This window comes from Equus quagga, chromosome 5 (assembly GCF_021613505.1).
Source record: "Equus quagga isolate Etosha38 chromosome 5, UCLA_HA_Equagga_1.0, whole genome shotgun sequence".
In the NCBI taxonomy this organism is placed as follows: Eukaryota; Metazoa; Chordata; class Mammalia; order Perissodactyla; family Equidae; genus Equus; species Equus quagga.
The window spans coordinates 60,411,379-60,431,208 of NC_060271.1; the positions used below are offsets into that span (position 1 = coordinate 60,411,379).

The following is a 19,830-nucleotide window of genomic DNA, read 5'->3' on the forward strand; positions in this document are numbered from 1 at the left end:
AACTCGTCAGAGGCCCCCTGCCTCCCCGTTACCTCAAGCCCCCCAAACCCCCCAAGGAGGGGGTCCTCCTCATGCCAATGCCCAGGGTCTTGGGCTCCGAGGAGCATGTTCTGGCCTAGCTTGGCCACTAAACTGCTGCAAAACCCCCAGCGCTGGTCTCAGCCATGTAATGGGGGAGGGGGAGGAGGAGGGGGAAGAAAGCCCCTCCTGCCCAAGGTCTCTGAGTACAGGACAAAAGGTCCATCTCAGCAGGGCTCCCATCCTCCACTGTGGCAATCACCCTAGCAGCAGGCTCTGTCAATTTTTGTTGTAACAAATTCCTAAGGGGCAAAATCCTGGGAGGGAAAGAGAAAAGGGAGAGGAAGCAGGGCGAGGGGCACCACCGACCCCAAGTCTCCGTGGATGGGGATGTGCATCTGAGCGGCGCGCAACAGGTCAAGGGGGGGATCGCTCTTCCAGGCTGGGGCGCAAAGATGGGAGGGGGACGTTTGGGGCCCACTGACCATGGCAAACACCTTCCCTCAAGAGCCGGTCCCCCACGATCTCCCCCAGCGCACCCCCAACCCCCAGCCGGCCCCAGTCCCCGGCCCCGCCCCGCCTGCGCCCCGCGTGAGGCCGCGGGGGCGGAGCCGGCGACTTCCTGCTGTGCCCTTGTATGGTTACCCGGGAGGCCGGCCCACGGGTACTTAAGCCCGGCGCTGCAGAGGGCGCCCAGAGCAGACGGCTCGGAGAGCGCGGCCGCCACGAGAGCGCGGGAGCGCGAGAACAGAGGGGGATTGGGAGAGGCAGAGGAGAGGGAAGAGGAGGAAGAGCAGGCTGCCCGGGCCGGCCGCCATGGGGCTGGAGGCGGCGCGCGAGCTGGACTGCGGGGGGCTGGGCGCGCTGCTGCGGGAGCCAAGGGAGGCCGAGCGCACGCTGCTGCTCGACTGCCGGCCCTTCCTGGCCTTCTGCCGGCGCCACGTGCGCGCCGCGCGGCCGGTGCCCTGGAACGCACTCCTGCGGCGCCGCGCGCGCGGCCCGCCCGCCGCCGCCCTCGCCTGTCTGCTGCCCGACCGCGCGCTACGGGCGCGCCTGGCCCGCGGGGAGCTGGCGCGGGTCGTGGTGTTGGATGAAGGCAGCGCCTCGGTAGCCGAGCTCGCGCCCGACGGCCCGGCCCACGTGCTGCTCGCCGCGCTGCTGCACGAGACCCGCGCCGGGCCCACCGCCGTGTGCTTCCTGCGAGGTGAGCGCCCGTGCCCCTGCCCGCGGCCCGCCCCTCCCCGCCCAGCCGGGTCCTCCCGGCTCACCGTGCCCTTACCCTCCCTGCAGGAGGCTTCGATGGCTTCCAGGCCTGCTGTCCCGATCTGTGCTCCGAATCCCCCGTCCCGGCACTGCCGCCTGCTGCGGCCGAAAATAGCCGCTCCGACGCCAGGGCTCCCTTCTATGACCAGGTGAGTTGACATCAGGGCTCATTGTCACTGTCCCCCTGGCCCCTTATGCAGGATAGGCGCCTCTGTGGAGTCTGCCACTTGTGGATTCGAGGAGTCTGGCCGTGTCCACAGTCACCTGTGTGTGTGTCCGCATGCAAAAGGGAGCACACCTTTGTGTGCGCCTCTATGTGTCTCTATATGTCTGCAGCGTATTTGGGGGCTTGAGAGGGACGTGTGTATCTGTGAGCGTATATCTCTGCGTGTCCCCTTGTGTCCTGCTCCTATTCCTGAGTCTGATCCCCGGTCAGGAGTGGCTGAGGGCTCCTATTGCCCCGCCCCATGTCTCTGCCCCTACTGGTGGCAGAGCCCTCCAGGGCTGGGCTGAGAAGACCTCACCCCCGCCCTCCCCTCCTCTTCCAGGGCGGCCCTGTGGAGATCTTGCCCTACCTGTTCCTGGGCAGCTGCAGCCACTCGGCAGACCTGCAGGGGCTGCAGGCTTGTGGCATCACAGCTGTGCTCAACGTCTCTGCCAGCTGCCCCAACCACTTTGAGGGCCTTTTGCACTACAAGAGCATCCCGGTGGAGGACAACCAGATGGTGGAGATCAGTGCCTGGTTCCAGGAGGCCATAGGCTTTATTGGTAAGAGGGAGGGCCTCAGCCCCGGAACCTGGAGGAGCCCCAGGGGAGGGGCCTGGAGCACCTGTCTCCTCTTCTGCCCACCTTCCTGTCTGACGCCCCTCCCCCATTTCCCTTGCAGACTCGGTGAAGAACAGCGGAGGCCGGGTGCTGGTACACTGCCAGGCGGGCATCTCGCGCTCCGCCACCATCTGCCTGGCCTACCTGATACAGAGCCGCCGCGTGCGGCTGGACGAGGCCTTCGACTTTGTTAAGCAACGCCGGGGAGTCATCTCTCCCAACTTCAGTTTCATGGGGCAGCTGCTACAGTTTGAGACTCAAGTGCTGTGTCACTGAGGCAGGGCCGGGGCCCTGCCATGCTGGCTCCTCCAGGGCTGAGGCAGACATGGCCGCTGACTCCTGGGGGAGCTGCCTCCCTGCAGTCCCCTTCACCTCAGGGAGAGCTGCCCCTTCCTCAGAGTTTGAAAAGCCCTCAGGTGGGGGTGCTGGGGATGCGGGAATGCTGGACTTTCTCACCTGGTGCTCTTCTGCTAGGGGTTTGAGGGCCGGCCCTCATGCGGGGAGGAGAATGGAGGGTATGCCTCCTCCCCATCCTCTGGCAGAAACTAACTGGACTCTACATCCACGGCCACCCACGGGCCCCACCACCATGTTGAAGCCCTTGGCAGCCTGAGAGCTCCAAGGAACAAGCTGTGACAACAGGAGCCCTGTCTGGGGGGTGGGCCACCCGGGGCCTGGAGCCTGCGCCCTGCGCTCCTGGGGCAGCTGCATCTCCCGGAGGTGATGCGTATATTTCGTGTGGACCTCTGCTTGCGTGTGTACGGATGCGAGCATTTCACGCCTGTGAATGCTGGAAAGTTGTGTTCAACTGACATTTAACACTCCCTCCCCCACTTCCTCCCGCCCTGTGGGTGGGGGTTGGAAACTTAGCACTTTATATTTATACAGAACATTCAGGATGTGTCAATAAAATATTGTTTTGTTTAAAAAATAACTTCCCAAGCGTCTGGTCCCAATTTCTGGGAAAATGCTCCAAAGCCGTTTCTTAATCAGACCTCAGCTTTCCTCGTGTGCTGAGGTCTGGAAAGGAAGAAGGAAGGGGCAGGTGTGACCTCCTTGCTAGGAGGCGCCCTCCCGGCTGGGTGTCCCTGTGCTGGGGTCCTTTCCCAGGCAGCGCTCGTCTCGGAGCTGAAAGAGGCCGGTCCTGGGAGGCCAGCTCCAACCTTATTGTTACCGGCTTTGGTCCTGTGGGGGGAAAGGCTGTGTCCATGACTCAGAACTGGGCCCAGCGCTGCCCTGGTCATGCTCACTCCCTTTCTGGAGCATGTGGATGGGTGTCTGTGTGTGCACGCGTGTGCCCATATATGTGGCCGTTCCTATGGGTGTGTCTGTTGTTGGCCTGCACACACCTACATGTCATGAGTGTGGGTGTTCCTATGTACCTGCATGTGTCCGTGCGTGTGCGCATGTGTGTGGCTCTCCCTGGGGCTGTGTGTACGAATGTTAGGCCAGGCCTCCACTTCCCCACAGTAGGGCAGCACAGCCTCTCACCTCTTCTCCTACATCCCGGGCTGGGCCCCCAGGCCTCAGAATGTCTGGAACAGTTCCTTCTTGTCCCCAGAAGGCATGAGGCCTGGTGTCTGGTGCAGAGGACATGTCACTAGGGATGGGCTTCATGACTTTTCACGCCCACCCAACTATGTAGCAGGAGGCATGAGACATGGGCCAGCCCAAGCCAGAAGCAGATGGGTGCCTGCCGAGGCTGGCTGAAGCGGGTGCTGTCATTTGCCTGAGAGCCGGGATGCTGAGGCCCTTGAGGGCGGCTCTGTGAGAGCCGATCTTGCTTCAGCCTCCCCTTTGATGTTCCCGGCCACTCGAAGTGTCACCTAGCGAACTCTGTTTTGTCCTTCCAAACTCAGGTCACCCCTACAGAATGCCGTCTCTTACCCAGTGCATTCTGAGCGCCAGCAGGGTACACCTGAGCGGGCAGTGTTGTTTCATGGTTAGGGTACCAGTTTTGTTCAACCTCGCTGTGTTTTAGTTTCCTTGTCTGTAAGATGGGGTTTTATCATTAGCCCCCCATCTTGGGTGGTCTCGAGAATTACACAAGTCAGGCCGTGTACAGGGCTTCGCCCAGCACCCCATGTAGCAGGTGCTTAGGAAGTGTTAGCTCCCGACGGCCCGTGAGAGACAGCTGTGTGTCTCGACCAGGCTGGCTACTCCTGAGAGCAGGGCCTGTGGTCTGCTCAGCCCCATGCCCGGAGTCTGGCACTGGCGGGCACTCACTCCATGAGGCTCAGTGAAGGCCAGACAGCTTGCCCCCAGAGCCGTGTGGCCTCTGCACTCCCTGGTGGGAACGGAGCACAGCTGGGGTTGTTCTCAGGACTTCCTCAGGGCCTGAGTGGGCTTCGGTTTGGACCTGCCCACAACCCCCACGCCCAGCTCAGGGTGGGCGGGGGGCCTCTGGGGCCAGTCCCAGCCCTGTCTCACACACAGCAGGGCTGGTGGCTGAGGCCCCTGCCACCCGTCCCCCTATCTCTACCTACCCCTACCCCCATCCCATTCCATCCTATCTCTACCTCACCCTCTCCCACCCCACCCAACCCCCACTGCACCCTCCCCTCCTTGCATTCTTGTTTGTCTTCCAAACTGCATTTCTTTCTTCTTTCTCTCTTCTTTTCTATTTCTCCTTTCTCTCTTTCCTTCTCTTTTATTTATTTATTTTAAAATTTTTAATTGTGGTAAAAACATATAAAATTTACCGTCTTTACTATTTGTAAGTGTACTGTTCATTAAAGTTAAACGCATTCACATAGTTGTGCAATGGATGTCCAGAGCTTGACACTCTGTACTCGTTAAAACGGTGGCTCCCCAGTTCTGCCCGCGCCCGGCCCCTGGCAACCACCGGCCTATTTGCATCTCCGAATCTGACTATGCCAGGGACCTCGTGTAAGTGGAGTCATACAGTATTTGTCCTCTTGTGACTGTCTTATTTCACTTAGCATAATGTCCTCGAGACAAACTGCATTTCTTAACTGAGAATCTGTTTCTCTTCCCAAGCAGGGTGATTATTTATTACCATGCTTATGTTACTGTGCACTCCTCTGAGGCGGTTGCTTGCTGCGTCCTCCCCTCTGTTAACACTCTACCTGGGCAGCAGGGCATCTGTCTTCATCACGGTCCCCCTCTGATTCTGACTCCTGTCTTTTGAGAAATGCTGGATTCCAGGCCTGGCAGGATGCTGAAGGGCACTTGTGGACAATAGATGGCGACCTTGGCTCTCTTGCTTCCTTTCACGGGGCAGTCGTAGGGGGGTGGCCCCAAATCCTCTACCTCCAGGATTTAAATCCAGGTGGGCCCCTTGGTGACCAAGCTCCGAGGATAGGCCTCCTGAGAGGGTGATGGGTGCAGAGGAGGAGGAATACGGGTAAGGAGCTTCAGTTTCTGAATCTGTGAAACGGGTATAAACACCGATTTTGCAAAGCTGTTGTGGGGATGACAGGGGTAGTGTCCATGCGAGGGTGTAGGTATCCAGAAGTTCTCTCTCTTTCCGCATGGCAGGCTTCTCTGGGGCGCCGGTGACCCCGGGGGTTCAGCTTGTGAACTTCTACTGACCCTGCACTTTTGATCGTCCATATCAAAATGAAAGCTTATAAAAATGTAGTCACCTTTTCCTCCTTTCACCTCAGGGTCTCAGGCAGCTTTTCCCACGTCTCAGCTCAGGGCGGGGGCAGGAAAGGGGGCTCCCCCATTTGGAGGTCGAGGTCCCTCCCAGCGCTCCCGCCTCAGCGCCTTTCTGCAATGTTTCTCTGCCCCCTGGTGGTGGGAGGGGACCTCAGAAGAGGCGCACCCCCAGTGGGACAACCATCCGAGGTTGCCTTATGCCTGGCTTCTCCCCACCTTCTTGTCTACTTCAGCCAGCCCAGGAGGGGTCTGACAGGGTCCAGAAGGCTCGGGCCTGGGCAGGGGGTGGGGAGCACGTGAGGGAGTGGGCAGGGCTGCAGGTGGGGGCTGCTGGGCGGGGCACAGGTGGAGTTGGTTGGGGCAGGCCTGCAGGTGGGGGCTGGAGAAGCTGCCATTTAAGGGGAGGGGGTGGTGCTAAGCCTGCCATGAGGCTGCCTTGTCCTGCTGGGGGTTTGAGCTCCTGCTTGTTGAGGGGCCAGTGAGGGCCCGCCACAGGCAGCATGAGCATGGGGGGCCTCTGGCCTTGGGTGCTGGGTCTGCTATCTGTTCCAGGTAAGCAGGCTGCCTCACTCTCCTCCTTTTGGCTCCAGCCTGCAGAGTGCTGGGGAGAGGCCAGAAAGGTGTGGCTGGTGTCCGCAGGAATCTAAAAGGCTCAGAGAACGGGCTCTCCAAGGAATGTTCCTAGAAGTCAATTCCCGGTGGCCCCAAGGGGACCTGAAGACCCTGGTTGCAGAGGGCCTGCCTGGCAGGAGTGGCACTCCAGACGTCCTTGTTCTGCTGGCTGTGCCAGGCTTGCCCAGGCTGAGAAGGGAGCCATGGGGCAGGGTCTGAGACTAGCCCGCACCCTGCCATCAGCGTTGGAGCCTGAGGTCCATCCCTGCCTCCTTCCTGCTCCCTCCCCTACCTCACACACACCCAGACACTCAGAGCATGTGGCTGCCTGGTGTTGGTCTCGCTAAGGGAGCTCCTTGCTCAGTTGTTTGGGCCTCAGCACCAGCTGGGGCTGAGAGGAGAGGCTCCCAGGACTCCTTGCTGGAGGCCTCCCTTTGTGAAGGGCCTGGGTCTTGAGGTCTGACACCCCACCCCGACCCATGTCCTGTCGTCCTATCTCACCATTGGGGGCATCTCGGGCACCAGTGTGTATGCACCTGTCTGTCTGGGCCAGGTTTGATCCTAGGAGCACCCTCAGCCTCCAGCTGCCCAGGAGCCTGTGAGCCCAGCTTCTCAGAAGGTCTGGCCCCTGAGGCAACCCAGACGTCTTGGGACAAGGACATCCCTGCGATTAACCAAGGTGAGGGCACTGTGTCTTCTCGTGGGGTGGAGGGGATTTAAAATTGTCCATAGTGTGCTGAAAACCATGCCAAGCACTCAGGCGAGCAGAAGCAGCTGGGAGGGACCGTGCTGGCTCGCTCGGCCGGCTCTCTATGAGCAACCTCTTAGGAGTCTATTTTCCTGTGTCTTCTCTGCTGGGTTGTTACTTCTACAAGAAGGGAGAAAAGCGTAGGTTTTTAAAGACGGCCTGATGTAAGCATGGGTCCTCGGGGCTCTCCAAGTCTGGTGTTGAGCCAAGTTATTAGTGGATGTTTGGAAACGTATCACTGCCTGGTGCAGGATGGTGGGCAGGTGTGAGGGTATGAGGACAGAGAAGCACGAGGCTCAGTGCCCCCTGTCTGAGGTCTCAGCTGAAGAAGAACAGATAGATTTCCTGGGACAGAGCTGGTAGAAACCGACCAGAGTGCAGATGCTGGAGCTGAAGCTGAGGGATGGGCAGCTGCCAGACGTGGGGATGTGGTGGCCACTGTGTGGTTGGCCCCTCTCCTTCTCTGTCAGCTCACTTGGAGCCCCAGTGCTGCTGAGCACGAGCAGGTCAAGATGCCACCTTTTGGTCACTGTGACTGGTCTGGAGATAGCCAGAACCAATCTGAGGCTTCCCTGGCATTGATTTTCAGCTGCCAGGGAGGACACTCTCAGCCCTGGCTGCTGGTGGCCCGATGGCCATCTGCGAGCCTCTGGATAGCAGGTGTTGATGCCCTTCACCAGGAAGCACACCCTCCCCAGCGGCCGCGAATGTTGGCTGCTCAGGCCTCACAGCTGAAAGCCATCAGCCGGTCGCCTGGGGGGGCCACACCCTCCCCTGCCCGGGCCGGCCCCCAGTGACTCATACAGGGCATGGGGCTGGCCCCCGCCTCAAGGGGGGACAAGTCTGTGGTGCCATTTGGGGTCCAGAGCTCCCTGGGATGAGGTTGAGGCTACCCTCCAGCTGAGCCCAGTTCTTCCCCAGCGCTCTCCAGCTGTCCTCGCTCCCACAATAAAGCACTTGCAGATGCTTCTGGGGAACCCAACCCAAGGCTCCTCCAGGGTGCCCGGAGCTCTTCTAAGATTCCTCATGGGGCTGATGATATCTTAGTAAAGAGGCTGTGGGGAAGGGCTGCCAGCTGTGGCAGAAAACGAGGTGGGAGGAGAGAGAAGCGGAGACAAGCTGAGACGGGGAGGGAAGGGGAGAAAGAGGGAGAGCCAGGCTCGCTAGAGGGAGCCAGTACTCACCTCCTATGGTGGTACAAGCTGGAATTTCTGTCACCTGCCACCATGAGGGCCCCGAGTATCACACAGGTGGGTAGGAATTAGATAGGGGATGAGGTGGGACAGGAGAGCCCAGGGCATGTTCTGAGGAGTGGGGCTTGGGCTGGGGTGGAGGATGGAGACAGCTGGAAGAAAAGGCTGCTTCCTGACAGCAGAGGGCCTCGGTGCAGGAGGGAGGAATTGGGCCTGGGCTGTGTGGGTCGTGGGAGCTGTGGACTGTGTTTGAGCAGGAGAAGGATGTGATCAGGCTGAGAAGCACCACGCAGGTTTGTAGACCGGGACTCAGAGAGGCTGTGTGACTTACCTGAGGCCACATAGCCTCAGAGCCTAGGGAAGCTCTAGCTCCGGAGTCGGAGGAGGGCCAGACCCTGGGGTTTCTTGGCCTGAAAGCCAAGGTCTCTGCTGGACCTGCTCAGGGGGCACGGGCCCATGCATACCCCTCCCTTCCTTCCCAGGGCTCATCCCAGAGGAAACCCCAGAGAGCAGCTTCCTCCTCGAGGGGGACATCCTCCGGCCGGTGAGTGTGAGCATGCACACACGTGGGTGTAAATAACCTCACAGATAGCGTTAGAGGCCTTTGAGCCCACCCCCAGGCATATTGGGGCTGTGAAATGTGAGGGATCCATCTTCATTGCTCATAGCTTGATAGACACCTTTTCTTGCCAAAGTGAGAGCAAATGTTCTGTTAGGAACAAGCCAGCCTAAGCGCTAAGGGTCGATCTGGAGGGGTGGCGGCAGCAGTCAGCCTGGGAGGGCTTCCTGAAGGAGAGGGTTTGAACTCTCAAGACGCAGCTGGGTACCCTGCCCAGGAGAGGTGCTTAGGAAGTAGTGGGATGAGGGGAGACAGGAGCACAGGTTGGCAGAGTGGCTGGTGGGGCTGTGGGCAGGTGTGGTGTGAACACTAGGGGTGGTAGTGGTGATCTGGGGAAGACAGGACAGGGAGTAATGGGACCCCATCCTGGCAGGGGGTGAGGGGCTGAGTCAGAAACGCAGCAGGCCTGATGGGAATTGGGAGCACTTGCCAGTGGAGGAGGGCACATCCTGTGTTCAGGAGAACCATGCCATCTTTCAGGAGACTGGGGATGGCAGGAGGTGATCCAGTGACAGACTGTTCTGTGGATTGGAAGCCGCCGCTGATGGCGCAGCATGAGGCTGGCTGGAGAGGGCCTGGGCAGGACCCCCAGGGGCAGGGCGAGGCCCCTGTTCCCGGTGACCCAGTGAGGGCAGCGGGTAAGAGCAGAGTCCAGGAAAACCTCTGGTAGCTGGTGAGGCAGGACCTGCTGGGGTGCTGTGAAGCCCAAGCTTCAAAGGGTATGGTTGGTAGAAGAATGGAGCATGGAGCTGCAGAGGCCAGGGGTGTCGCCTTAGCATCAGCCTGAGGAGGACCTTGTCCCAGTCTTTCCACCTGCACATTCAGGAAGCTTGGCGAGGGGCACTGCCGAAGTGCTTGCAGGGGGCTGCCTGGGGAGCCCTGAGCCCTTCTGAGCTGGGCCCCCTGGGGCCCACGTCTAAAAATAAGTTTCGAGTTCTGTGTTACACAGAGCAAAGCGTCATGTTGTGCACCATCATGCACACAGCTGGCCTGCTGACTTCCCATGCTGCTATCCCATTTCTAATGGCCTCCCACCCTCACGTACCTGGGGCCTGCCTCTCACATCCTTAGACCTCTTGGGGCCTGAGGTGTGGCATCCTTGTGGGCAGGAAGCTTGGGTGGCCTGGGTCCCTGAGCTGCCCTCTCTCCTCAGAGTCCCTTCCGGCTGTTGTCGGCTTCCAGCAACAAGTGGCCCAAGAATGATGGGGTCGTGGAGGTCCCCTTCCTGCTCTCCAGCAAGTACGGTGAGTGAGTGTGCACCCCCAGACCTGGGAGCCGCAGGCTTCCCTCCCTGCCCCAGGCCCTTAGTCCAAATGCAGCCTGGGCTCCTCTCTGGGTTTTTTTCCGTCTTCTTCCACATCACCACCCGCCTCCACCATCACCCCATAAAGGGCCCTTCCACCAGAAGCCCTTCTTTTCCTGAGGGCTCTTGAGTTGAGATGGTTAAATCCTCGAAGAGCTCATGGGGAAGGTACATCTAGGTACTATCGGATCTGTCTTGAGACCGAATGGTCCAGTGGACAGTGACCTACCCAAGGTCACACACCTGGGTCTGTCTGGAGCCCCACTTTCTTCCCCCAGCACTGTCACCTGCCCTTTCTTGACGTTCCATCTTGGGAGAGTGATGTGAGGCTCAGTGGCCCATCCCACTGCAGGCTTCAGGGGGCACGAGGCTCTGGGGGCCTGGCTGGGGGTTCAGCCAGGGCGTCCTCCCCAGACCAGCCCAGCCGCGAGGTCATCCTGGAGGCCTTCGCTGAGTTTGAACGCTTCACGTGCATCAGGTTTGTCGCCTACCAGGGCCAGAGAGACTTCATTTCCATCATCCCCATGTCTGGGTAAGTCCTCCTGGGGGTGTGTGTGCGCGTGTGTGTGCAGGGGGAGTTCCTCAGCTTGCTTCTGAGTTCAGCCGGGAATTAACTAAGCCATTGTCTCAAACTTACTTCTGGGTCTGTCTTCCTGGGTGCAAAGTCCCCGTGCCCACTCTGAGGGGTTTGCCCAACGTGAGCTGGACCTACAGATACTCAGGGCAGAGGTTGGGGAGAGGAGGGGAATTAGTGCTCGCCCTCCTTAACGAAGCCCTCGTCTCGGGGAGACTTCATGGTCTGGTGAGTGAGTGCAGGTTTTGTGGGACAGACCTGGCCTCGGATCCCGGTTCCACAATGCAGGAGCCACCTGACTGCGGGCAAGTCTCTTAACTTCTGAGCCTCTTCCCCCTTCTGAGATGGGGATGATTGGCAATACCTAATTCCTAGCTTGTCAGTGGCCTAAGATAATGTGTGGGAAAGCTTTGACTCAGGGCCCCCCCACCCCACAGCCATATGTTCACTTAAGGAGCTGCTCCTGTTACCCACGTCAATATCAGTTCCGCCTTCTCCCTGCCGCCCAGGCTGGTGATGGGGTCCCAGTACACCCATTTTACAGAAGGTCAGGCAGTGAAGGGACTTGGGAGCAGCAAGCCTGGGACTAGAGTCCAGGATGGGGACTACCTGTTGGTGCTCATTCATCCTGGGACTTGAGAGGAGGGGGCAGGGGCCTGGGTCTATTCTGGCTTTCTCTGGGCTGGTGCCCACCAAGCTCTTTCTCATGGCCCTGCAGGTGCTTCTCGGGTGTGGGACGCAGTGGAGGGATGCAGGTGGTATCCTTGGCACCCACCTGTCTCCAGAGGGGCCGGGGCATTGTCCTGCATGAGCTCATGCACGTGCTGGGCTTCTGGCACGAGCATGCACGGGCTGACCGGGACCGCTATATCCGTGTCAACTGGAATGAGATCCTCCCAGGTAAGCCAGGTCGTGCACAGGCCAGGCTGGCCCCGGGGGGCCCACGGGGAGAGGGCAGCAGGCGCGGGCCAGGGCCTGAGGAGTTGCTGGGCTACTTGGAAGAGGTTGGCCATCTTCTCCCACCACCTACCTGTCTCCCATGGGGAAGGTGGTGTTCCTGCTTCTCTCTGAGACCTGGAGAGTGGTCCAGATGCTGTTGCTCCGGGCTCCAAGCCTTCACCTGCCCACCCACAGTCACCCCTGAGCTAGGGCAACACCACTGAACACTCTCATCTCTCCTCACTGAGACTGTGGGTTACTTGAGGATGGGGCTGGTGGTATCTTATGACGTTTGCTCTTTGTGTACTCAACTAGAGTCCCTCAGGCTCCAGACTCCGCTGTGTGCTGTGGGGGCAGGGGCTGTGTTCCAGCTGTGGGGGCTGAGCCAAGAGAGAAGCCCTGGAGATAGTAGGCTGCATGCCCAGTGCCAGACAGAGGAGGCTGAGGGTAGTGCTGAGGGGCTCGGTGCCTGTGAGATGGGCACTGATGGGCACGTGGGACAGAGGAGGCACAGGGAGACCACGTCTAAAAGGCGGCAGCGTGAAAGCAGAGGTTGTCTGGGGAGTGGGCCACTGCACCAGAGGCCAGTGAATGGCAGCAGCTGTGTGCTGGGTAGGCCCTGGGGATCTGACCTCAGTAAAGGTGGGACTCCGCCCTCGAGGGGCTTGACATCCTGCTTCGTGGGGTAAGAGGAGTAGAGTCAGTTGCTTCATGAGGGAGGGGAGCAGAGGACGTGCATGATCAGCAGTTTGGTTTGGGGGGTGGGAGCAGAGGGGGAGGAGTGGGAAAGCTTCCTGCAAGCAGAGGGCGGTTGGCTCAGGCGCCCCTGCTGCTGGGGCCAGCGTTAGCCAGGTGGAATGGCGGGGGAGGGGGCCCAAGGAGACCAGAATGCATGGAGCCCCCAGAGAAAGCGGTGGTCTGGGGGATGTGGGTAGCTCCTTATAATGAGATGGGGGATGGAGATTGGAGATTAGGGAAGTGGGGAAGAGGGGTGATAGTGACTTTGTGCCCTGAAAATAGAGACCATAATCCTTCCAAGTGCTTGTGGAATACTTGTGAAAACTTAGCAGGTGATAGCCAGAAAGGACAAATTTGAAAAAGCGGAGTCAATACAAACCTTCTGATCATGATGGAAAGTAGAAGATAGAAACTAGTGACAAATCAGTCAAAAACTGCTTCCACTTGGAAATTAAAGTCCGACAAACAACAAACCTCTTAGCTCTGGGGTTAAAGAAATTCCCAGATTTCTGGAAAAAATTCACAAACACAGAGCCAGGGGCTCACAACTAAAGCAGCGCTGAGGGAAAATGTGTAGACTTAAGTACTTATATCAATAACCAGGACAAATCAAGTATTTCAATCCAAGTTAAGAAAAAATAAAGCAGGAGGGAATTAAGGTAAAAGCAGAAATTAATGAGTTAGAAAACAGCACTAATAAACTCAAGAGCTGGTTTCTTAACATAAAACAAGTGAAAACATTGGCTCCCCTAATGGAAAACACTGCTTAAGAACGGAGAAAAATGAGAGTGCATTTGTGGTTAGTGACTATGTACAGAGTAAGCTCTGCAAAGATACACAAATAATAACAGTAATTAACTGAGGGTGGGGAGGTCGGAACTCAAAGGGGAATGGGGTTGGAGATTTGTTATATCTTCTAACATTTCTTGATTCTTGAATCAGATCAATATATTGCCTATTCAAAATTATGTTCAATAACTTAAGGGATTTTAAAAAGAAATGAGCACTCTCTAGGGGCAGGTGTTTCAGGCAGGTGATGGATATAAAGGCGGTGGAATGCCATTTGGTTGGTGGTGAGGAGGCTGCTGGTGCCCAGGAGGAGGGTGTGGGAGGGGCTGGCTGGGATTTGGCGGGCAGAGATGGAGGCGCAGCTCTTCTTTCGGAGGCTCACTGTGAGGGCAGGAGAGAAGTAGGGGAAGGGACCCCTGCCCGTCCCAGGCCTGGAGGACCCAAGTGACAGGGAGAAGTGGGTGCTCTGGCCAACGGGGAAGCGCTGGATTCCAAACATGGGGGTGGGTGCTGCTGGCTGGAGGCAGGAAGAAGGTGGGCTTGCTGCTGGAGACCGGGCGTTCACAACAGCAGGAGATGGGCGAGCACGTCACTAAAGCTGGGTTCAGGAGTAGGCACCTTATCTCGCAGGCAGGGGGCGTCCAAGGCACTCTGAGCAGCATGTGACTGTGGAAGCTGTAGGTTAATCAAAGATAGTCTCACACCAGGTGAGCTTGAGAGGAGGAGGAGGAAGTGGAGAGAAGTCTTAGAGAGCTACTGCCAAACAGCCACAAGGTCCCTGTGCTTCCACATCAGCTGATACAGTTCTGGACCCTCCCCAGGGTGGGGCAGGGCGGGGCAGGAATAGGCAGTGAAGACACGAAGGAGATGGGGACAAGGGGAGTGCAGTGCAGGAGGAAGCACATTTGGCTGTAGTTTTGGACACCTCAGCTTAAGTATCTTATAAGTTCTCAGAAGTCCCCTATCCCCTTCCCTGCCCCCCACTGCTCCTCTACCCCGCCTGCCCCCATCCCCCATCGCCAAGTATTTTTTCAGGCTTTGAAATCAACTTCATCAAATCTCCGAACAGTAACATGCTGGTGCCCTATGACTACTCATCAGTGATGCACTATGGGAGGTGAGGACCCCTTTCTGTTTCTTCCTTCCCTCCTCACTGCCTTGCCAGCCCCTGCTGTGATCCTGACTCAGGCCCCAACCTACTGGGTTTCAGGCTTGCCTTCAGTCGGCGTGGGCTGCCCACCATCACGCCGCTCTGGGCCCCCAGTGTCCACATTGGCCAGCGATGGAACCTCAGCACCTCGGACATCACACGGGTCCTCAGGCTTTATGACTGTAGCCCAAGTGGCCCCGACCCCCGTGGGAGAGGTGAGTGATATGGGCAGAATGGTTTGAAGAACCTGGAGCAGGCTGCTGTGTCGAGTGTGTCGATGAGGGTGAAGCGGTGGGAGATGAGGCTGCAGAGGTGAGCAGGGCAAGATCACCGGGGACTCACCATGAGAGATGTAGAAAAGGCATTTGAAAAAGGTTAACACTCACTTATGACTAAAAACTCTTAGCGTATAGGAATAGAAGTCACTTTCTTAACCTTAACTTGGGTATCTACCAAAAACCCAGAGCAAAAATCATTTTTTAATGTCGAAACATTCAAATCTGAACCAAAGCAAGTTTTCCCTCTATTCTATCTGTTCAACCCTGAAGGGAAGGTCTTGGCCACTGCGGTACAATGAGAAAAAGAAAGTCTGAGGGTGGGGAAGGAAGCAAAAACTGTCACTGCTCATAGGTGGTGATTTTCTGCATTGAAGGCAACAAAATCTATAAATTAGTAGAATATTAAGAATTTTAAAAGGTAGATGTAATCAATATATAAAACAATTGTATTTATGTACATCAATAGAAAACATAATTTTTAAAAACAACATTATAATAGCAATAATAAAAATAAGGTCCCAAGGAATAAATCTGATGGAAGCTGTATAAAAACTCTTACGGAAAATTAACCTTTATTAAAATCATTAAAGATACCTAAATACACAGAGAGATGTATCACATATCATTAATAGGAAGACAATGTAAAAATGTCAGTTCTCCCCAGCCTGATCTATAGATTCAACAAATTCCCACCGAAAATCCCAATGAGTTTCTTGACAATCTGGATAAGGTGATTCTAAAATTTGTGTAAAAACATTGAAGGCCAACAATAGCCAAGAGACTCTCGAAGAAAAATAAAGTGGAGGGACTTGCCCTAGCAAATATCAAGATATATAGTTTATAAAATGTCTTCATATAAATGTTTAACATATAAAATGTATAAATGTGTATACATTTACATATATGTACATAAAACGTACAGCATATAAAATGCCTCTATATAATTGTGTAGCATTGGTGTAAGGATAGATAATTGCTCATTGAAACAGAAGGAGGAGTCCAGAAACGAATCCTACTCAGAAGTGGAACCTCGATTAGGGCGCATTGACGGTCCCTAGGGAGAGAAGAGACTAGCCATGAAATGGCTCTCAGACAACTGGTTATCTATTTTAAAAACGGAATTCCTGACTCATCATGCACAAATTCTAGCTATATACAAGACTTACATGTAAATAGAAAAACTTTAAAACTTTTAGAAGAAATATAATATCTTCATGACCTTGGGATAGGTAAGGATTTCTTAAGACACAAACAACAAAGATCATAAAACTGGAAAGATGCATGAATCCAACTGCATTAACCATAACAGCTACTATTTATCAAAAGGCATAAAAGTGAAAATATGAGTTACAAATCAGAATTTTTGTAACACGTAACTAATCATATCCAAAATATATAAAAAAGCTTCTACATGTTAATGAGAAACCACAAAGTAGAAAAATGGGCAAGAGATTTAACAAGTGTCTCACAGAAGAAATGGAAAATAAACATTAGTAATGGAGGAAATGCAAATGAAGGCCACAATACCATTTACACCCCCTAAATTGGCAGAAATTTAAAAGTCCAATAATACCAAATACCAATAAGAATATGGACCACAATGACATTTGTACCCAGCTGACAGGAGTGTGAATTGCTGCAACCACTTTGGAAAACAATTTGCCATCTTGTCAAGTTGAAGTGCGCACACCCCATGCCCCAGATCCTACTCCTAGGGTCATCTTGTGTGTGAGTGCCCGCAACCCAGCCGTGGGCAATCACTAATCTACGCTCTGTCTCTATAGCTTTGCCTGCTCTGGACATTTCCTATAAATGGAATCATATGATATGAGACCTTTTGTGTCTGTCTTCTTAGCATGACGTGTTGAAGTTTCATCCACGTTGTAGCATGTGTCAGTACTTCATTCTTTTTCATTGTTGAATGTAATATATCCATACAATGGAATGTCAATTTGTTTATCCATTGATCAGTTGAAGGATATTTGGGTTGTTTCTACTTCTTAGCTATCGTGACTAATGCTACTATGAACATTGGTGTATGAGATTTTGTGAGCACATGTTTTCTTTTCCTTTGGGTATATACTTAGGAGTGGAATTGCTGGCTCCTCTAGTGACTCCGTATTTAACTGCTAAATTGTTTTCCAAATTGGGTGCACCATTTTTCATTCCCACCAGCAATGTATGAAGAAGGTTCCAATTTCTCCACGCCCTTGCCAAAGCTTGTTATTATCTATTCTTTTGATTATAACCATCCTAGTGGGTGTGAAGTGGTATCTCATTGTAGTTTCGATTTGCATTTCCCTGATGACTAAAGATGTTGAGCACCTTCTCATGTGCTTATTGGCCATTTATGTATCTTCTTTGGAGAAGTGTTTCTTCAAATCCTTTGCCCATTTTTCAGTTGGGCTGTCTTTTTATAGCTGAGTTGTAGGAGTTCTTTATATATTCTAGATACATGTCCCTTATCAGATATATGACTTGGAAATATTTTCTCACATTCCATAGGTTGTTTTTATACTTTCTTGATGGTGTCCTTTGAATATAAACATTCTTAATTTTGGTGATGTCCAACTTAGCTACTTTTTCTTTTATCACTGTGCTTCTGGTGTCATATCTCAGAAGGCTTTGCCTAACCCAAGGTCATGATCCTGTCTTTTGCATGTGACTATCCAGTTGTTCCAGCACCATTTCTTAGACTATTCTTTCCCATAATATCAAATATTACATACCTTCTTTTTAGTTAAAAAGAATAGGAGATAATATGGCAAGAGCTTTGTGGGTAACTGTCCTAGAGGTTTTACTATCATGAGGAACAGAATTGGGAGGTGGCTGGACGGGACTGTGGGTCAAGAGAAGGGTTATCAAGATGGCAGACATGGGAGCGTGTTTACATGCTGAAATGACCCAGTGGAGAAGGAGAGAAGGTGGATTCAGGAGGCAGAAGGAAGAATATCGAGAACATTTGGGGAGGAGCTGCCCTTGGTAGGAGCTCAGGAGCTTCCTCGGACCTAACGAGAAGGAAGATAGACCCTAGTTTGCATGAGAATCTTGGGCTGTGCAGATGAAGGGGCTTCTGTCCAAGGGTTTTGATTGCATAAAGAGTGAGGTGAGGTCGCCAGCCAAGAGGTCGAGGAGAAGAGGTGAAGCCGCTGACTGGAGAGCAGGAAGGGGAACCTGGTAGAGACACATGGCAGGGCTGTGGGTGGTGCTGGGGCGGCTGGCTGCCCTGGTGGGGGCATGGTGTAGGTTGGCGACTTGGTCCTCGGGACTGGGGTTTTGTGGGCAAGTCTGACAGAGGGGGAGGTGCTTGAGGATGTCTCCAAAGGAGTGATTGTAATGAAGGCCGTGGAGCCCAAGCCAGGTGAGGAGAGTGGTCTGGAAGTGAGGAGGTTGGAGCAAGAAGACATTGGAGTCTGTGGCTCAGCGGGGCTGAAGAATCGTGATACTGAAGGCGGGTGAGCAGGAAGCAGAGGAGGCCGCAGGCAGGGGGTGGGCTGCAGGAACTGAGACGTCAGCAGAGGTGGTTTCTGGTTCTGACCAGGTCTGAGGAGTGAGTGGGCCGTGAGGTCAATGGGAAGGAGAAGAGTCACCGGTCAGCATGTAGCACCTCAACTCAGATTGGTCAGTGTGGGAGGATGGAAGACTGGGCTCGTCATAAAGGCTTCAGTGCATGGGCGGGAGCGACAGGGAGGGGTGGCGGCAGTGGGTGGGCGGGCAGTCTGGCCAGATAACTGGGGCCAAAAATGAAGATGGGTTTTACAGAGTAGCGGGTATAGCCATGGTCTGGGAGCATCAGTGAAGAGCAAAGCAGGACCTGCCCCACCAAGGGCCCGGGCGTGAGAGCACTCAGCCACGTCCTCCTGATGGCCCTGGGTTTGGACAGAGCTGCAAGTGCAGGGAAAGCTCTTGAGGAGGCTTTGAAAACAGGGTGAGAGGTGGAGTGTTGCTGTGCACAGAGTGGCCAGCAACGGGGTTTGGATGGGGAGGGCTGCAGTGCTAGAGGGGGGGTGACCATCAGAGCAGCCTGGGGCATGGGTGGGAGGTCACAGAAGATCCCAGCGGCCTGCCCTTCTGGTGGTGACCTCTGGGGCCAAGCGGGGAGGGAATGGGAGGGCTCTGGGGTCCTTGTCTCTAAGTCGGCGTTGGGAATTTGGGTCTTGAAGGTACTGGGCAGTGGCTTAGCAGGGGCATGGTGGGTTATCATAGCCCATGAGCTGAGTCTTATGTCACTATGAACAAAGCTGACGACAGCTCTGGCTCTCCCCAGCTGGGCCACACACTTTCCTTCTGTGATTGTGGGACATGACCTCCTCTCTTTCCTGCTCCAGGGTTCCAGGCCCACAGCAGTGGCAGGAGCCCCACTCCTGCCTCGAGACCACACCTGCAGAGGTTTCTGAAGGCATTGTTGGCAGAATCCAGTGGCTCCAGGGCTGGAGGACAGCGTGTCGCTGCAGGGCCTGGAGAGAGCCTACATGGGCTGGAGCCCCCTGCCCTGAGGAATTTCGGTGTGGAGGCCTCTGCAAGACCACCTCAGACCCCAGCTTCCTCCCCAAGGTCAAGGCCTGGAGCAGGTGCTCCTGGTATTGCTCCGGAGCGGTCCTGGCAGGGCCAAGTACCCACTGTACCCCCAGCCCCATCTCTAGAAGCAGAAGACCAGCCAGCACCTATCCAGGCTGCTTTGGGGAAACCCAGCTCAGCCAGGAGCCAGAGTACCTGGAAGTCACATCAGGGGGACCCCCAGAGGTCGAGCCTGTGGCTTCTATCCCTGAGTGGGGAGGGCATCCTCTGCCCGGAGGAGCCGGCTAGCACAACCCTTGACCCCTCTGGGCAGCAGCCCTGTGTTCTAGCCCCAATCTAGCCACCTTGTCTGAGGCCCAGGCCTCTCCCTCTGCCCCCTCCTTCCCCATCATTTCTCCCAAGGGTTCCTGGGGACAGAGGATCCCTTGAGGTCTGTCAGGGGAAGGCAGGCCTGTGGGGGATGCCCGGCTCTGCCCACTCTTGACTTCTGCCTCAGCCCTGGAGGATACTGGGAATGGGCGGTGATGTTCTTCTCCAGGACTCGAGGGATGGGGGTCTAGAGGTGTGGGGCAGAGGCAGGTTCCAGCCCTGAAGGTCCCTGCGAGCCCTCCTGTAGCTGAGGCCCAGTCCCCCGGCATG

General features: G+C 55.4%; 2 protein-coding genes across 2 annotated transcripts; both read left to right on the forward strand.

Annotated features, from left to right (window-relative positions):
* The first annotated feature begins 741 nt into the window (after positions 1-741).
* Positions 742-3,025, forward strand: DUSP2 (dual specificity phosphatase 2). Its single transcript, XM_046662377.1, has 4 exons — positions 742-1,222; positions 1,309-1,430; positions 1,830-2,049; positions 2,168-3,025. The coding sequence occupies exons 1-4, from the start codon at positions 835-837 to the stop codon at positions 2,380-2,382; spliced, it is 945 nt and encodes a 314-aa protein (XP_046518333.1). The 5' UTR covers positions 742-834; the 3' UTR covers positions 2,383-3,025.
* Positions 3,026-6,236: 3,211 nt separating this feature from the next.
* ASTL (astacin like metalloendopeptidase) lies at positions 6,237-19,442 on the forward strand. The gene is given in 10 exon segments (XM_046661809.1): positions 6,237-6,282; positions 6,896-7,021; positions 8,766-8,827; positions 10,056-10,146; positions 10,620-10,737; positions 11,498-11,679; positions 14,281-14,362; positions 14,456-14,610; positions 19,002-19,345; positions 19,347-19,442. Coding segments are annotated over 10 exon segments (1,302 nt in total).
* Positions 19,443-19,830: the final 388 nt, after the last annotated feature.